General features: G+C 34.1%; 4 protein-coding genes across 11 annotated transcripts; 3 read left to right on the top strand and 1 right to left on the bottom strand.

Moving 5' to 3' along the window:
* The first annotated feature begins 1,177 nt into the window (after positions 1–1,177).
* LOC100798363 (uncharacterized) lies at positions 1,178–4,095 on the top strand. 5 transcript variants are annotated; one of them, XM_006593888.4, is made up of 6 exons: positions 1,178–1,334; positions 1,413–1,562; positions 2,415–2,567; positions 2,780–2,955; positions 3,163–3,292; positions 3,778–4,095. In XM_006593888.4, the coding sequence occupies exons 2-5, from the start codon at positions 1,425–1,427 to the stop codon at positions 3,263–3,265; spliced, it is 570 nt and encodes a 189-aa protein (XP_006593951.1). In that variant the 5' UTR covers positions 1,178–1,334; positions 1,413–1,424; the 3' UTR covers positions 3,266–3,292; positions 3,778–4,095. The 5 variants fall into 5 exon arrangements, with proteins under 5 accessions (XP_006593951.1, XP_040863976.1, XP_040863977.1 ...); XM_041008042.1 differs by having other exon boundaries at positions 1,183–1,342; positions 3,163–3,270; XM_041008043.1 differs by having other exon boundaries at positions 1,183–1,342; positions 3,163–3,270; positions 3,769–4,095.
* A 926-nt stretch (positions 4,096–5,021) lies between these two features.
* LOC100306012 (uncharacterized) lies at positions 5,022–5,946 on the top strand. Its single transcript, NM_001249339.2, has one exon. The coding sequence runs from the start codon at positions 5,037–5,039 to the stop codon at positions 5,667–5,669; it is 633 nt and encodes a 210-aa protein (NP_001236268.1). The 5' UTR covers positions 5,022–5,036; the 3' UTR covers positions 5,670–5,946.
* A 1,361-nt stretch (positions 5,947–7,307) lies between these two features.
* Positions 7,308–10,570, top strand: LOC100784591 (uncharacterized). Its single transcript, XM_006593887.4, has 9 exons — positions 7,308–7,493; positions 7,573–7,777; positions 7,892–7,941; positions 8,163–8,199; positions 8,273–8,341; positions 8,455–8,559; positions 8,644–8,797; positions 8,908–8,984; positions 9,096–10,570. The coding sequence occupies exons 1-9, from the start codon at positions 7,420–7,422 to the stop codon at positions 9,159–9,161; spliced, it is 837 nt and encodes a 278-aa protein (XP_006593950.1). The 5' UTR covers positions 7,308–7,419; the 3' UTR covers positions 9,162–10,570.
* On the bottom strand, positions 10,379–14,752 carry LOC100797833 (leucine-rich repeat-containing protein). 4 transcript variants are annotated; one of them, XM_026124811.2, is made up of 6 exons: positions 13,768–14,709; positions 13,067–13,500; positions 12,578–12,739; positions 11,903–11,978; positions 11,037–11,192; positions 10,379–10,881 (listed from the first exon to the last, which is right to left on the bottom strand). In XM_026124811.2, the coding sequence occupies exons 1-6, from the start codon at positions 14,092–14,094 to the stop codon at positions 10,735–10,737; spliced, it is 1,302 nt and encodes a 433-aa protein (XP_025980596.1). In that variant the 5' UTR covers positions 14,095–14,709; the 3' UTR covers positions 10,379–10,734. The 4 variants fall into 4 exon arrangements, with proteins under 4 accessions (XP_025980596.1, XP_006593442.1, NP_001387196.1 ...); NM_001400267.1 differs by having other exon boundaries at positions 10,383–10,881; positions 11,037–11,083; positions 13,768–14,319; XM_006593379.4 differs by lacking the exon at positions 11,037–11,192 and having other exon boundaries at positions 13,768–14,752.
* Between the last annotated feature and the right edge of the window lie 237 nt (positions 14,753–14,989).

Here is a 14,989-nt window from a genome sequence, read left to right as displayed (position 1 = left end):
TGAAAAAAAAAAACTTTATTGTACTAAACCGAACCTACCTTAAAGAATTAATTAACTTTTGAAAATAGGAAACATGAGAATTATATATATTAAAAATTTAAAGTATTTTCTAAAAATTATATCATGAGTATAGATTTAAAAAAACAATTTGATGTCATTGAACATGTTAATAAGTAATTACTAAAGGTTTTAGTTTTCGTTTTAGTTTAACCAGTAATTTAGACTTCAATTCCTACCGTTAAGAAATAATTAAATGAAATTAACTAGAAAAGGAAAAATTCAGTATTGTTAACGATAAATATCAATTTTGGTTGTTCAATTTGTTAGGCATTAATAGTTTAATAGTTAGGTCTTTCAACGATGAAAAATTAAAATTCTATTGTTAACTTTGTTTTATGGTTAGTTTTCACTATTAACTCTAACAATTGTGCCTATGTGATAATTTTTATAATGATGTGAGAGTTGTTACGTGTTCAGGTGTCAAAAGATTGATTTTTCTATTTAATCTTTAAATTTAATAATTTCCTATCATTTAGTCCCTAAATTTAATTATCCAGTAACATCTTAGTTAATAAACTTAATTATGTATTATTATTTTGGTCCTAAAAATATATGACTTATAAAATTGAGTAAAAAATATAATTCATTAATTATATTCTCAATAAAAAAGATAATTGTTGTTTATTATGTTGGAGTATATAATATATATGACATACAAAATTGAGTATAAAATATTATTTACTCATTATATTAATCATGTTGGAATATGCAAAATAAAAGAAAATACAATAAAAGATGAAAAAATAAAAATATCTAATTTTATCTCCAAATTTAGTTGAATAAAATGATTCATTTTTTTTATTTCTTTACATTTTAATTTTATTCTTAATTAAATAAATATACTAATTTTTAAAATTAAGTTATTTATTATTATTTATATATTTTAAAAGTAAAATTCAACCATCAAAATGTGAATAGTTAAATTTAGGAAGTAAAATAATAATAAATTGTGAAATTTAAAAACCAAATAAAAAAATTAATTTTTTGCCATGTCACAATTATATGATAATCACGTGTAGGACAGATGACATTTGTTAGTGAAAGTGTCCCAAATACCCTAATTTGTGTACTTTTAACGAGAGGAAAAAAAATTAATTTTTCATATTTAACCAGCACAAGGGTATTTGGGAGCAATTCAATTAGGGTGAGTGAAACTCACTAAAACAAAAAGAAATCCAATTACGAAGAATAAGGGGTTTGAGTAGCAGTGGGAGTTCGAGAGTTTGCCAAATTGGTTCTCTTCCATCATCTCCGTGCAGTGCAGTTCTGTGCAGGTTTTGGGGTAAACCGCTTTTGGATAATCAAAATTACAACAATATTATTGATGAAATAACATTAAGTGGTTTTTGCAGGTTTGAACAAAAATGGAATCGGTGCCAAACCCAAACGGGGAGGAACCCACTTCGTGGGATGAGCTATACAACATCAATTTAATGCCTTCAGAGTTATTTCTCAAGTTCCGAAAAGAACTTCAGGGCATTCGAGTTGGTCTCAACATGGAGGTTCTTTTCCATTCCACTCACACTCACTCTTTTCATACCCATTCAAATTTAACTCTTTTTCTTTTTTCTTTACATACTCACTATTTGTTGCATGTAATGTAAGTTAAGGTTTCTATACATATATAATATAACATGCTTGAAATTGGTAAGCAATTAGCGAGATACATGTTGTCAAGTTTTTTTTTTTTTTATCATGAAGGATAGTTTGAACTGAAAAACCTACTGGTGGTTATATGCTAATGGCTAATAAAGCAAAGCTTAGGGGGAATTTGTCTCTTTTAAACCATAGGGAGGCAGACTGTAATTTATTCTTATTTTTGTGTAATTTGCTAGTGTAACAGTTAGTTTTGTTTATGAAGATATCAGGTAGGAGATCCATATTTGTTACTCGTGTCTGTTGCCTTATGATCAATGTTCCAAGAATTACCTTGTTAGATTAGATTTTGGAACGGGGGGCTATAAGAATACCATACTTCAATTCATGCTCTCTGACAGCTTAAGACTTTTAAGTTTGTAAAGTGGTTTGAAAACTAGTTATTTTTTAAATTTTCATTTGTTATTTTATCATGCATGGTCTGGGAATTAGATTATTTTTTTTCCTTAATTTGGCCGCTGTTGACTATTGTTTTTAATCCTGCCTACATGGTTAAAACCATCTGCTGCGAACATACATGAAGTGCCCAAAAGAACTCTAGAATTCGTAGTATTGATGCTCTATGAAATTTAACTATTTGAATACATATGATACTACTAGTCAATTAAAAGGTTAATGTTGTGGAGTTTTTGTTTACTAGTCAATTATTTACCTGTGATGACTACTTATTCAGGAGATCCTTTTTTTTTTGGGTGCAGTTCTATAATGCCCCAGTCAATGAATATCAAGCAAAGCTTGTATTGAAGCCTTTAACACCTGAATGGAAGTGGAAGATAATCTATGAGCCCCTTCATCAAGATGTTCGTGTTCTTTCAAAAAAGATCCCCATCACTAAATTTCTTAATCTTCAGGTTGAGTGGTGTCTATGCTTCTTTTTCATGACATTATTGTTATATTTATTTTTGTCATTGCTAAAAATGTTTAAAATAGTATTAAATGTGTCATTTTTCATGTGCTTATATATATTGATTCCCACATTTTTATTATTGATGTCATGATAAGTTCATTCCCACTTTCTGTAAAATTTCGTTTGAAATGATTCACACTGACATAAACAGTGCAGGTTGGTGTAGGACACAATTTTCAAATGCATGCTACTGGTTGGAAATGGAAGCTCACCACTTGTTTGGGTGGAGATGGTATATCCCGGATCCGAAATAAGACTTCCGTTGGCTTGTTTCCCGGTTTTGATTTACGGTTTGGATGGAGGGCAGACTATGTTCTTCCTGAAATTACTGGGTAAGTTTTGTAATTTTGCATTTAGTGAAAAAATAATCAGAATAATAGCTTTGAAACTAAAATACATTTATCAGTGTTTAGAAAGTATACTCTGATAAATTATTTTTGGATGAGCTATTCTATTAAATTTCTGATTCTTATTGTGTTTTAGTTTTTATTTTTGTTCTGTTTCGGGAATGATTTATTTAAAATTTTAATCCATAACAGGGCATTGGGTACTGATGAGCCAATGTTCAACATGCACTCAGGACGGCTACAAGCATCATTAGATAGAGTTGAGGCCATCTTAACCCACACTGATGCTCCTTGATTTGGGTAAGAAGATAATGTTCACGAGGTATGACCCCATTCCCTTTTGAAAGAAGTTCCAAGTAGTGGTTGCAGACAGTAACATCAGCAAACAGGACACTGGAATAAATGTATGGTGAAAGATGAACATATCATTTATGAAGAAACATATATTAACATTTTATTACTCTTATAATTTATAAAGAAAAATATATTAAGATCAGAAATATCTACAATGACAATTTATGTGGACACTGAATCTAAAACTGTACTTAAGAAAAAAAAATTACGTATTGTTATCAATTATTAAGAATTAAACCTCTTTTCCAAGTTTCTGCAGATTATGCTTTTGCTGCATTCCTTTTTTTTCAGATTATTTTTGTAATAAAAATTAGCACAGAACACTATTTTGTTATGAAAATTTGCACTGGTTGTTTTGGTGACAGCAAAATTAAATAGCTTCATGATAAACTCACTAGTCACTACTAGTTGTTGAGATTGATGGCTTTCCTAATCTGAGTATAGTTTCTGCAGGGAGTAAGTCAAATTTTGAAGTGTGTCCTACCTGCCTGAAATGCCTTGCCTCAAATGGAGTCAAGATGATACCGCGATGGTTATTAAAAATTGTGACATGGCCCCCAATTTAAAATTATGGAGCGTCTGATAGGGAGTTTTACTACTCATGTATTCAAAGGGCTATTTGCCTTGTGCATACATTATTTCAACAGTGTCGAGTTATTAATTTGTTTTGTCCGTGCAATAATTTATTAATTTGTACATGTGGCTGTAATTAGTATTTGTTTCAGATCCCGATTTGAGACGTTGCTAATTGCTTGATTAAGTCCCCAAATATCCCTGCTTTGCCAGAGAGAAGAAGGGTGTGGGGGTGTGTGGAAATTTGATTGCATAAATATAACACTCGATCGTGGTTTGCTTTTCTAACTAACTGAAGATTTTAGATGGGCATGTGCCGTGTGCCGTGTGCCGTACAAACCAATTGCAAACTGCATGAGGCAGGGCAGGGACACAGAAGGTTCTTTTGACAATGTTATAGCATGTTTGGTTTCATGGATGTGTTTTTTCATATTTCGGATGTGAATTTCAGAAGTTAACAGCAATAACTTTCACATCTAACACGTGATTTCTTCCTTTTTAATAAGTTTCCAAACACACCATCAGTTGGAAACTTATGGCATGCCAAACTAATACCTGCAAATCCTAAAAACATTTCAATAATCCCATTTTCTTTGTGTTGAAATATCCGCCCCTGAAAGTTGAACATTTGTTGCATGCTGGGTACTTTCCATGATGAGCGCGTTTAGATTGTTCTTTCATCTTTGTAGCTTTTGGTTTCATGTGTATGGAATATGTAATACTCGAGGACGTTGAGCCAAAAACACATGATACTGATCTTGCCAGCTATGAATAGTATTTTTGTTATTATCACATTCCCGTGTATCAAACTGCGTCAGGAGCAATGCTATGCGTAATATATACGTTATTGTCACATTCGTATGCGTACTAGACTACCAGTTACTGTTACCACATAGCTCCAAGTATGATTCCTAATCATCATCAGGTGGCAGAGACAGGAGCTTATGTTTTGCAGTGCACAGTTTCTCCTTATTCGAGACGGTTTGAATGCCTTCGGAGGGAATATTGCACACCCTCCAGTAAAGAAAGTGGGGTCTCTCTTATGCTAGCCGTTATACCCATTCTTAACGGCACCATTCATTTACCTCCTTATAAATTCAAATCCTCCACCCTCTTCCAAAAGCAAAGCAGATAAAGAAATGGCTTCTTCTAAATCAAAGGTCAGAAGGGCATGTTCCTTCACCAACCTCCTCCTTAGCTGTTTGAATTTCTCAATCTTCATACTTTCTGCTTCCTCATTTGCACCAACTATTCTCCTAAAGATGCCCCCAACATCATTTGGCATGGCTCTCCTAATGGTCTCTGGCATCTCACTCCTCTCATCTTTTGTGGGCTTCTACTCCCAACTCACACACTTCTGTTTCCTCACCCACATTTCTCTTCTACTAGCCTCATTAATAGGACAAGTGCTGACCATATTAGCCTTGTTCACAAAAGAGAAAGCTAGCATGTCCCTTCTGAAGTCACCAAGGGACCCCAAAGAAGCCAAAGTTTTGGTGAGGCTGGAGTGTGGGGCATTGATGGCAATGTGCATGCTGCAGTGTGTGGTGCTGATGCTGAGTTGTGCAGTGCATAGTTGCTGGGTGAAGGATTATGAGGAACTGGAAGCAGAGAAAGCGGCCTCCGCGAGGAAGAGGAGTAGAAGAATTGCGGAGGTGCAAGAGGAGTCCATGGCTAATGCAACCAAGATGGCAGAAATCAAAGCTAAGGAGTTGGATGAGAAAATGAAAAGCAAGTATGGGCAGTGGGTGAAGACTGATTTTGAACCCTGAGGTTCCTCAACATTTTACTGTGTCTTCTTTCTTCTACCTCGTACTAGTGCAGTGCAGATATTTGCATCATTGTTTTTTTTATTTGTTCTCCTTTTGTTGGTGTTGGTTGTTTGGGGTCACTGTGGGTGTGGCCATTGAATTTGAATGTCGTGAGCCATTCAAGGTACGAGTTACCTGGGAATTTCTGTTGTTTAACGAAAATCCATCGTGTTGTGTAATAACAATATGCAAAGTCCCATTTGCCATGTTTTTTTACTGAATGCAGTGAGTAAATGGATCTTCCCTACAAAATACAATACCTTTCTTAACAACAGTGCAATTTGTGTTCACGTCTGGGACGTGCGTATGCTCTGATTTTCGCGTAATTTTTTTTGAGAAAACGCAGAAACAAGAGTTTTGTTGCTTCTGAGTTGACGTGAATCTGTTTTATAAGACGCTTAACCAAACATGCTAACAGTTTCTGACACACTACACATTTAGTACGAGTTTGTAAAATTAATTTTGAATCACTGTTATTTTACAAATTTGATTTCGGATAAATTTGAGTTAGTTGTAATGTAATTTTTGTTTGAATAACGTATTGAAAAATTGATTATGTCACCTCAAGTTGTTAAGACAACTTAAGAGTCTTTTGGATTTTGAATTTTAAGTATTTCTTGCTTCCAAAGTTGCAATTATAATATGATGACATATTTTGTATCGATTTGTGATCAAACAAAACTTTGCTCTAGCTAATGATTTAAAAATAATCCGCCAAATAATATGAATTTAAAATAAATAAATAAATAAACATAATTATTATTATTGAGTGATTAATTTGAATTGTGCACATTTAATATTTTTAAATAAGACATCAAATTCAAGTCTTGTACTTTTTCTTAAACAGTATACCAAACAATATTGAATTCGAATAGTATTATATAAGAAAATAAATATTGAATTTTCTTACAAGTCTAGATTCTCTCCAGCATGAACTCTATCCGTTCCTCTCTATTTCTCTCAATGTTTTCTTCATTTCTCCATTATTTGTTTTCCTCACTTCATTCTCTGCGTCTCTAACTTTCATATGTTAGGCTGCAGAAGCAAGATAAGCAAGAGTGGATCTAATTTATACGAGAAATATCTAGTATTTTTTTAATACACTTTTTGTTATTTTTTTAATTTATTAGAAATAAAAAATTGTATAAGTTACACTTCTTATTTAATAAATTTTAACTAATAAAAAACGTGTTAAAAAATATATTCTTAAGATATTGTTGTCAAATTATCATATTCAATAGAATTGCTGATCTCCATCTAAGGATTTCAATTATACTCAACGATGCTCAACTTTCTTTTCAAAATGCTATGAAATTCAGTCCAAACTCCATTGAGCCATCCACCAATTCCAACCACAAATCTCCTTTTTGTCTGTACATTGTTCAATGATTATTAATCATCGATATGAAACAAAAACAATTGGCACATTATAAAATATAAATTATTCTGCTCAATAAAATGAAAAATAATTATTATAAAATTGAATAAATTTATCGTTTGATTGTAATTAGATAATAAGAAAATCCTTAGGCAGTGGATCCATTAGTTACGTACTCCTAAAATAAATAAAACTGTGTAGTAATACCCATGTCATATGTAACAAAACGAAGGAGCAGAAGCATAACAAAAATAGGTGTAGTTTCAAGTTTCAACACGTGCTTTTTGCTTCTTGTGTCAAACTCTCCCTCCCTCTTGGTCAAGAATCATCATAATGCGTTCCATTTCTTCCACAATTCACGCACCACAATTCCAGAGTTCGTTCTTCCGCATTTCTTCTCTGGCCATGTCAGTTTTCTTTTTCTTGCTTCTTCTAAACCGTTGAATGTATGATCTTTTACTTATTAGCTTCTTTGTGTTGTGTCAGGACCATCGATACTGATTTCTTGACCAAGAAGAAGAAGCAAGTTTCGGTGCAACTTCCGAGTTTGACATCACCTGTCTCCACTGTGAGGTTCTGCGATCTCAATTTTGGCCGCTTGCAACCTTCGGATGACGAATTGGATCCTCACAATAGATTTGAGTTTGGCAATTTCGTTGCACGACAAGCCCTGCTTCACGAAGAGTATTGGGTAAGTTTCGTTTCTTCTTTTCTTTCTATGTACTTTTAATCTTCTCTATTCATTATATACATTATGCTATTTTCCCGCTATTTCTACGTTTACGCATTTCTTCTTATTGTGCAGACAGCAGCGTGGCTAAGGGCAGAAGAGTGGGCAAGTCGAACACATAAACTGTATGACACGGTGCATTAGTTTAGTTCCTTTTTCTTTAATAGAGATCATTAATTAAAATAATTTGTTTCATTATAGTGATAAAGATTCAAGAAAATGAAAGTGAAACTATTTAGAAATATGGTTTAATTGGATCAACCGATTGTGTCATTTTTATTATTAAAATAATAATCAAAATATATGAAAAGCTGTGCGCCACTAATTCTCATTATGTTTTATCCAGATATGTTGTTAATCACAAGAGGAATTTTGCTGATCAGGTAGGAGTTGATGCTAATTACTTTGTGTACTTTGTGTAATGGAAAGATCTTAACAAGAGTTTCTTTTGCATAGGAATTTGATGCGATAAAAAAGCGGTGCAAGGAGCAACAAGACGGTCAGAGTAGCACATGCATCATCACGGTAAAAACATTCTTCTTAGATTCAGACATATAATTCATTTCAAAGGTAAGATTATTTGATAAAACATCTCTTTAGTTACTTTCCCTCATGGTGTCTGGTGTCAAATTTATCAGGTGAGGAAGCAGGACAAGAATGTAAAACGTTCAATAATAAGCAGTGTTGTAGGAACCCTTGATTTGAATATCCGATATTTGCGGCTAGGGGAGACCTTTCCTGGGGTATGCTATATATAATATATATCACTGTTTTTTTTTCTTCCTCTTTGATGGTTTTAATGCATTTCTAACTAATAATTTCTACAGGAACCGGTGGATGCTCCTCGTTTTTGTAAAATCGAACGAACACCATCAAGCAGATATGGTTATATTGCAAACTTGTGTGTTGCCAAATCAGTTCGTCGCAAGGGTATTGCCAGCAACATGTTGTATTTTGCTGTGGAGTCTGCAAAATCTAGTGGTAATATGAACATTAATGTGAGAGTAACATTTACAACTAATGTCTGATATTACATAGCATGTTAAAATAAGAAAGCCGCGCTTACCATCTATTCTGAATTCATTGAGCAGGTGTGGCACATGTGTATGTGCATGTGGACAGAAACAATAAACCTGCCCAAATATTGTACCAAAACTTGGGGTTTGAGGTAATACAAAATGTTTATTCATTCTATATTTCCTGTTCTCTAAATGGATTATAGTTATTCATAAAATGCATAATAATTCACACATTTTCTTCGCTCTTGTTACTTTTTCAGGTAGTTAACATGGCAAGCCCCCTGTTGTTGAAAAGTCAAACATACTTGCTTTGCTTACAGATGTAGTGCACAAAAGGTATTGTGCTTCGATAGAATAGCTGAACAGTCCTGAATTCCAAATTCCTTTACTACTAGAGATTTTCACAATTTTATATTTTGTTACACACTTGCATGCTTTCATCACAGTTTCAACAATTGATTCTTCAATCAACAATCATAAATCTGTACTTTACCGTGTGACATACATCTGTTTAGAAGATTCAACAAAATATTGTCCTTGTTATACCGATGTTCCTTATTTCTGTTTTTACTCATTTCTCTTTTCAAAGAAATATTGTCCTTTTTCCACCGTTTGTCTCCTCTTTTTAACGTTTAAGTAATCAATTAATATTGTCTTTAACAAAACTGAGATGGAAAAACCATGAACTAAAACAATCTGCTGTTATTTCAAGTCATCCTTAGTCATAAAACACAAGCATTAGACGGAAAAAAAGACAGCTAGTTTTATAAAACACATTAATAAAAAGTAGCTTCTTAGCATGAACTTGAGTTCAAATAACGAAAAGAAATGTGAGACTCAAAATCATTCGGTGTTTACTTTTGTACATTGGGTAGTAAGTTTCTTTAAAAACACTTCTAAAAAAAAATAAGAAGAAAAAAAAGATGAGATGAACTTTTCCATAAGCAAAAATAAGTTTTTCATGAGTTAATTTTTAGAAACTCACCAATATAACTTCTCTAAAAAATGAGATGACATTTACAAATTAGCTAATGAAAAACTCATTTTAACTAATGGAGAAGTTCATTTCATTTTTTTCTTCTTCTAAAAGTGTTTTTAGAGAAACTTACACCCAAACAAGCCCTTAATCACAGGTTTTTGACTCCGGATTTCAGTCACGTGCTCACACAGATTGACTGCGAATCTTTTGTTGACCCATGTAGCGAACGAATCGTGCAAACTCTTAACCGGCTCTCATGTTCAACTGCAAACTATACAATGTTTGCCCTTGATTTTGCAAGATTATTTTGAATTAAAACAAATTTGAAATTTATTGATATCTAAGACGCTCAATTCAATACGAAAAACTTATAACTAAATCTAATACGTTTTCAAGAACAAAAAAAGTTTGATTGGAGCAATCAAATTCAAGGTACACCACAGGCTGCCAATTTTTTTTGCCAGTCCTGATTCTTTTCAATCATATGATTAAAATGTTCCAAACATTACTTCTTCAGAAACAAAGTTAAATAACAATAGAGGAAATTGCCAAATGACCGCACAATTTTGAACTTGCACAGAAATATGCATTTTTCTTTTTGATCTCTATTCCATAGAACAATTCACTGTAGAGACCGGGCTGAAGTTTTCTTCCATCTTTCAGGAAGAAACTTTATTATCTGCCTCAATCAGCTTACGAAATTGCATTTTCTATACATATCCACTGTACATAATGAATATGAATACTCTAATAAAAGAAAATAGTCTGTACATAATGGCATCACTAAAACAGAAGGTAAAACAGGCAACACAGTGGTTTCCTTGCCTCTAGAGTTAGCAGCATGTTAGCAGAAAGTTATGTCTGCTTTAACTAGAAATGACCATAAGTAATGCCATATGTTTCATATTATTAATGCTAATTTATACCAAATCTACTGAAACTGGTGAATAACGCAGAGGACCTTGACAGGGTTCGGGCACTTTGACATTTTGCAATAAAGGAGACATCTTCAATCCAAGGATCTGAATCTCTGGGTTTGAGTGCCCATTCAGAAAAACATCTGTCACCTACAAAAATATGTAACCTTTTAAATCTTTACCTACAAAATCATCTAATTTCTTTATATAAAGTCTCTGAATCAGACCATTTTACATATTTTCCCATGACCACAACAGATTCATCACATAATGCATTTGAGATCGGTTTAATGATAGATACTTACCAGTGAGCATCCAAAAATTTTAAGCAACCTCAGTGAGAAGCAGCTATCTACAATGAAACCCAACTCATTGTCTGTCAAATTCCGGCACCAAGATAGATCTAGAATATGCAAATTTTTTGCATGCCTAGCAAGTGATAAGGTTGTGTGGTGGCCAACTTGGATTAAACCAAATGTGTCACCCAGTCAGAAAATGAAATATTATAAATAAGATTTTGTTTGTCATCACGGCCAAAGTTGTGCCTTGGTGACTTGTTGGTCATGGGTTCGAATCCGGAAACAGTCTCTTTGCATATGCAAGGGTAAGGCTGCGTACAATATCCCTCCCCCATACCTTCGCATAGCGAAGAGCCTCTGGACAATAGGGTACGAAGTTTTTTATCACGGCCAAGAAGCTAATTGAAAACCAAATAGAATAAAGATTAGTGGCGACCTCAATTAGTTAAGTAATATTCAAGTGTCAATTGAAGCGGCAATGTCTTCCTCCAATCGGGGGCAGAGATTTGTTTCATATTATTCCATAACAGAACCAGACAAATAATATACAGCATCATTTCACATCAAAGAACTTTCATATTTTGTTTATAATTATCATACAAGTGTTACTTTGTTATTTATGAATTTAATTTTTGAAGGAAATAAATTGCAGCTACATGTTGAAATGTCTGCTTGAGTAAAATTATCACCAATCAAAGAATACATAATAGAGAAGTAGATGCACTTTGAAAACATTACCTAATTTTTTTTAGACTAGAATGGTAATAATTTAATTAATCCTTTTATGAGCACAGAGAACCTTTCCAGTGCATGCATCCACAAACACACGAGCCAATGGAGAGAAAAGTCAGCAGGCAAGTATAGCAATGTACCTTCTTAATATTATTAAGTGAAAGTTCTTTCAAGGACACTCCAGTAATCTCCAAGAAGGCAGCAATTGCTTCATCACTGAAGTGGAGAAAAAGTTGTGTCTAATTTACTCATCCATGAGAATTTATAAGAAATCACGAATACAAGCACTCTTAATGACCATTCCACAGGACACGCTGATTGTATCATGCATAAATGGTAATAATAAGAGATAAATAGATGTCCACAAATCCCCAAATACAAAGGCCATATTTGACTATTGATAGTCCAAGACTTCAAGAAAGGAATGTCAATCAGAGGCATTTCAAAGGCTACAAAACCAATACCAATTCAGGCAAGAAATAACAAATACCCTACAAATAGGTTATGGAGAAATGTGAGCCCCTATCCCTAGCTACAGAATGTGATGCATCTTAATGAAGACAGGGACAACAGAAATCTAACTCGAGTCTTGGAAGCCATGATACATCAAAGCAATGTTAAAAAAGGATCGGAAATTAATCATTAACCATTCCTACAGAGAATTCATATTATTACAAAACCAAAGATAACCATCTTATTTAAAAGCTACAAACTCCTATAAGCGAGTCATCTCTTGCAAAGATCAGACAGATTATGGACAAGCAATATGCAAATGTATGATGAGACAGAGGAAATAGCAGAAAACAAGAAAACACCTGAATGGATTGTGGCAGAGCTTCAATGTATGAAGTGCTCGACAACTATTTGTAAGATATCCTAAGGATAAATCTGTCAATTTGTCCAAGTTCATAAGATCAAGTGCACACAATCCAGGACAGTGTTCAGCAACGCCTTTAATCGATGCATCAGTCAATTTTCTGCATGTTAAGAAACATAAATCAACAAGCTGAAGTGAAAAATAATTTTAAGAAATGAAAGATAATGAGGAAATCAGAGTTTCAGATTTCCTGTCAAACGTAATTCCAAGTAAGGAAGAATTAACAAAGTTATAAAAAGTAATGGTTATCTCATTCTCAAAGAGTGATTAACAGTTGACCAAAATTAGAAATAACGATTAATCCATGCTCAAAGAGTGGTCAATGGTTAACCAAACATTATTTGAACCATACAGTCAGTTGATAAAAGCATCAGTTCTCAGGAAAATTACAGACATGAACAGTCCATAGAGTAATTATGGTACTTACCGACAGTCTTTTAAAATAAGCTCCTTCATGTTGTGACCACATTCAATGATGTAGTCCTTGATAAATTCATCAGAGACAGTTTGAATGCCAGCCAATGACAACACCTCTAAATGTTTAAGTTTCTTCAGTCCTGGCACAATTTGTGCAGCATCAATCATAAGACAATCATCAAGATATAACTCTTTCAGAAGGGATCCCAATGAATCAGCCAAAATATTAATACTGGCAGATGAGAGAAGGGAGCACTGGCTTAGATTAATGGATCTCAGTGCTGGGGCAGAAGAAGCTAGCACATGCAACCCCTTATCTGACAGACGGCACGCACCACTGAGGGACAGTGTAATTAACTTTGGCAACCACCTTGGTGACTGTCTCAAAGTACCAAGTAATGCATAATCAGGTATACACCTTCCACACTGGTCAAGCTGCAGCACCTACTTCACAAGTAAATAAATAACCTGAAGTCAGATTGACAAGATTTTTGAAAATAAAACCTGGAAGGAGTTGCTAGTCAAATCTTTCAGAAAAATTAACTAATATAAGTATCATTGTCATGTACTCACTGATGCTAAATGGAATTCAACATTCAACAACAAAAGTTAAATCTGTCATGTCATAGTAATAAGTAATAACTAATATAAGTATCATTGTCATGTATGAAACATTAAACAGGTATCAAATTGATTTGACAACAAACACACCTCCAATCTTGTAGTGTCACACGTTTGAAAATATTTGGCAAACTGCTCCTCCGTCAACCAAGAACAGTCTTTTAACCGAATCTCCGTGGGAGAGCCACTGAGAAGAAGCTCAAGAAATCGGGTGTTCATCTTTCTTGAGTCACAGAGCAGGTTGCAAAGCTTGCGTATCAGCTCATCCGGTACACCCTCAAGCGAAACCATTGCATCAGCATTATCCGCAAGCATTTCAAGGCAGAGTTCTTGAAGAGAGGGCACAAAAAAAAAGCCCTTCTCCCCCCCTTTTTGATTCCTCTTGGGAACCCAGGCGTCACACACTTTCTTCTTCATCGCTCGATCCTTGATCGCCTACATCGCGTCCGAAAATGGAGTTTCGGAACCGTCAACAATTCCTCGAGGGTTAAGATATGATGATGTCCCTTCATCTTCAACCTCCGAGTCGAATCGAGCATAGTGAGTCGCGTTTTTCTTCGCTATCATACGGAAACGTTCCATGTTCCTGTTCCTTCGGTAAAAGCTCATTGGTACATAGCGCATATCAACATTCTCGTTCTCAGGCTCCATGTCGGCCTTATCGTCAGAATTCTGCGCTAAACCTAATTCAGCTTCAAGAAGAGCCTTAGATATAAAATCAATTTGAAACAGTGGCCGTTTCCCTTGCTTTTCTTCTCCTCTGTGATTATCATTATTAATAGCGCTGGGTCCTCCAGGATCCAGGGAGAGAGAAGTAGGGTTTTGAAGTTCAAAGGTGGCGTGTTGACCATCATCAACGTCGTGGGTGGCATTGTTAATTCTACCACGCTTGAAGGATATGGCGGCGTCGAAATAATCAACGGCGGTGGGGTCAATTCCTCTCTTGGGGTTGGATCCGTAGTGAGGCAGAGAGGGCAACAATTGAGGGTTTGGTTGTTCGAGAAAAGTGTCAATATCGGAATCCGGAGAATTTAGGATGTGTTTGGTTTGCATTTTCATTCTGTTTTTATTTTCTGAAAACTGTTTTCATTTTCAAAAAATTTAAATTCTAAAATCATGTTTGGTTTGATTTCTTATTTTCTGTTTTCATGAAATAAAAATACTGAAAATTTATGATATATTGATTTATTGTCTTTTTGTATTTTTATATTTGTTTAAAACTATATTCATTGTCACCACAATTTCATTTTAACCAAAATGAGGTTTATGTGAAAACTAAAATTGATTGTTTTCATTTTCTAATTGTTTCTTG

Source organism: Glycine max, chromosome 13, assembly GCF_000004515.6.
Source record: "Glycine max cultivar Williams 82 chromosome 13, Glycine_max_v4.0, whole genome shotgun sequence".
NCBI lineage: Eukaryota > Viridiplantae > Streptophyta > Magnoliopsida > Fabales > Fabaceae > Glycine > Glycine max.
This window is presented reverse-complemented; position numbering and strand designations above follow the sequence as displayed.